This window comes from Propithecus coquereli, unplaced genomic scaffold (assembly GCF_000956105.1).
Source record: "Propithecus coquereli isolate 6110/MARCELLA unplaced genomic scaffold, Pcoq_1.0 Scaffold162, whole genome shotgun sequence".
Lineage (NCBI taxonomy): Eukaryota > Metazoa > Chordata > Mammalia > Primates > Indriidae > Propithecus > Propithecus coquereli.
In genome coordinates, this window is record NW_012140747.1 from 2,949,362 (window position 1) to 2,952,452 (window position 3,091).

The 3,091-nt window shown below is 36.0% G+C and overlaps 1 protein-coding gene across 1 annotated transcript in view; it reads left to right on the top strand.

The window, feature by feature from the left end:
* POLR2B (polymerase (RNA) II (DNA directed) polypeptide B, 140kDa) overlaps nucleotides 1–2,915 on the top strand; it is a 23,392-nt gene extending 20,477 nt beyond the window's left edge. Inside the window, exons 11-15 of the mRNA XM_012641102.1 lie at nucleotides 19–142; nucleotides 1,264–1,514; nucleotides 1,596–1,685; nucleotides 1,951–2,058; nucleotides 2,781–2,915. Of these exons, the coding sequence (XP_012496556.1) occupies nucleotides 19–142; nucleotides 1,264–1,514; nucleotides 1,596–1,685; nucleotides 1,951–2,058; nucleotides 2,781–2,915 (708 nt within the window). The remainder of the gene's footprint in view (nucleotides 1–18; nucleotides 143–1,263; nucleotides 1,515–1,595; nucleotides 1,686–1,950; nucleotides 2,059–2,780) is intronic.
* Nucleotides 2,916–3,091: the final 176 nt, after the last annotated feature.

Sequence of the window (3,091 nt, forward strand, 5' to 3'; positions counted from 1 at the left end):
TTTTAAAAAAGAAAATAGAAGTTACCTTTAGAACCATGTGTTTTTAGGTCTGTTTTCTATCGCTCATACAAAGAACAGGAGTCTAAAAAAGGATTTGATCAAGAAGAAGTTTTTGAGAAACCTACACGTGAAACATGCCAGGGTAAGTGACACTGATATTTAAATTAGGAAATTCAGAGTTAACTTACTGGGGGTTTCCGCAGTAATTTCGCTAGGTTGCATCCCCTTGACCCCTCTCCCAACACCTCCCTCCCCCCCTTTTTTTTTTTTCAATGAAGGAGTATGATTTTGTGTCATTCTTAGAGCTCACATTTAAGAAAATATGTGTATTTGCCAAAAGTCTTTGGACCTGGGAGTGGGCTTTCTGTAGACCTCCCCTCCATGTAGGTCCTACATTGAGGAAGAAATTTAGGAAGCAAGAGAGGTCATGTAATTCCATGGGACACACATCACAGCCCCATTCTCACTTGTGTTTATTTTTCCTTTAGTTTATTTGTTTGCATGGGAACGCCCCCTTCCCCCCAGATTGTAGTGTGATCATAGTATTTATTCAGCCACAATATTTGTAAACATTTAAAAAACAAATAATGGGAGGATACCTGGCATTTGTTGTTTCTTCTAGAAAACTCAAACTTGCTTTCTAGTTACTATTTACTTTCACGGACATTTAAAAACTACTTACAGTGGGAGGGATGGGATGTCCCAGGGAAATGGGGTGTCTCTGCTATAATTTTGGCTCCTAATAGCATTGCATGAAGTAAAACGTGTTTTGTTTCCTTAGACATCTGCCCGTTACCCCATTTCTATTGGGTGGTTCTAGGTAGTAGTGAATTGATGTCCAGTGGAGTTAAGATTGCATAAGGTGAAATTCACAATTTCTGTGGGAGGATGTGTGCAGAGGGCATAGATATTCTTTCTCCTGTAATTAGAGATCAGAAGATCACAACACTTATCCAAAGCCACTCAGCAAATGTCTGTCAAGGGAGCATCTGCTTTTCCAGTGCTCAATGTTCTTTTCCTTCATAGACTTTTTCTCGTATAGATTGTGGTATTACAGAGTTCAGAATAGTTTGTAATATTTGGAATAAGAGCATTGGATGTTAGTAAACATGATTCATGTTGTTAGAGATTTCTGTAACTTCTCTCTAATTTGGAACTGATTCATATATATGGTTTTTAATCTTTGTTGGGGATTATGTGACATTTAGAATACTTTTCTATATGGTAGTATAATGTCAGAAAATTCTGTCTGTTTCCTCACAGGTATGAGGCATGCCATTTATGACAAGCTGGATGATGATGGTTTGATAGCTCCGGGGGTTCGTGTATCAGGGGATGATGTTATTATAGGCAAGACAGTCACCTTGCCTGAAAATGAAGATGAACTGGAGAGCACCAACAGACGCTATACCAAGAGAGACTGTAGCACTTTTCTCAGAACCAGCGAGACCGGCATTGTGGATCAGGTTATGGTAACGCTCAACCAGGAAGGATATAAATTTTGTAAAATAAGGGTGAGTATACCTTTGTCTGTGTTGCTAGTTTTAGGAAGTAAACCAGATCCACTTAACTAATCTATTTGTGTATGAATTCAGGTACGCTCTGTTAGAATTCCACAGATTGGAGACAAATTTGCTAGTCGACATGGTCAAAAGGGTACTTGCGGTATTCAGTACAGACAAGAGGTAGGTGTCTGTTTATCTCTGTCACCCCTAGCCCAAGGTTTTGTTGAACATTTTATTAAATCAAAATTGGCTTTAACTTAAGAGCCCAAAGATGGTAAAGGCTTGACTTTTTAATTGTAGTGTTGAGTAAGTATATGAACACGCCATGTTGAACATAATTTGGAGCTAAACAAATTCAGTTGGCAGGGGGAGTGTCAGTTCTAGTATTATAGCTAAGAGTAAAAGATTTAAATATTTTTAAGTCTCTTCAATATTTTCTTTATAGGATATGCCTTTCACCTGTGAAGGTATCACCCCTGATATCATCATAAATCCCCATGCCATCCCCTCTCGTATGACTATTGGCCACTTGATTGAATGTCTTCAAGGGAAGGTAAGAGATTTTCTTCAAAGATATAGGTTCCAAATTGATGTTTCTTCCAAAAACAACAATAGGTGATTTCTCTCATATTCGAGCCAGAGTACTTTGTAAAAAGCTAGTATGATACTTATTTTTCTCTTTCAAATTGGTTATGATTCTGCTTTTGTTTTTCTAAAGACATTTACAAAATTATAGTCAAGTCAGAATTTTTGTAATATATACTATTAATACATCCAGTCTCTACATCCAAATGTTATCCTTTTGACTGCTTTTCTGTAGAGGAAGAGTTAATTCAGTGGTGGTTAGTTCAGTGTGAACTTAGTAACTTTATAGCTATATTATCAGCTATGCATGCATCTTTCAGTGGATGTTTTCTATTTTTAAACATCTTGTTAAGGTAGAATGGCTGTAACTTGATTTTAGGGCATTAAAATGTTATTTTCCTTGAGCCAGAAATATTTGGAGTCTTACTGTTTTTGTACCTGATCCCGTGGATGGATTTCTATTTCTTACGACTGAGTTTTTCTGTTTTATGTAAATTAATTTGTTATAAATATTTTGTATAAGGTAATAAAATGAACCTTAATATGTCATAGCTTTCCATAACATAGATTTAAAGTTCAAAATCTTCTCCATTATAGAAAGGATTTTTTCCCAAGTGTATTTTTATTGATATATGACTTTTAAGGGGAGACAAAATGAAGCAACATTTTAAAGAGTATTTTTTTTTAAAGGTATCGGCTAACAAAGGTGAAATTGGTGACGCCACTCCATTTAATGATGCTGTTAATGTGCAGAAGATTTCTAATCTTTTATCTGATTATGGCTACCATCTCAGAGGAAATGAGGTAGATTTGCTCTTACAATAGTAATTTGTTACGTGTTGTATTTTTGTATGAGTGCAGTTTTATTCCGAAAAAGATAAAACCTTTTATTGAAGTGGAACACGTATGTACAGCTTGATGCATTTTTACAAAGTGAACACACCTGTGTGGCTAGCATCACGATCTGGGAAAGAAAATTACCAGAACCTTTTTAGGCCTAG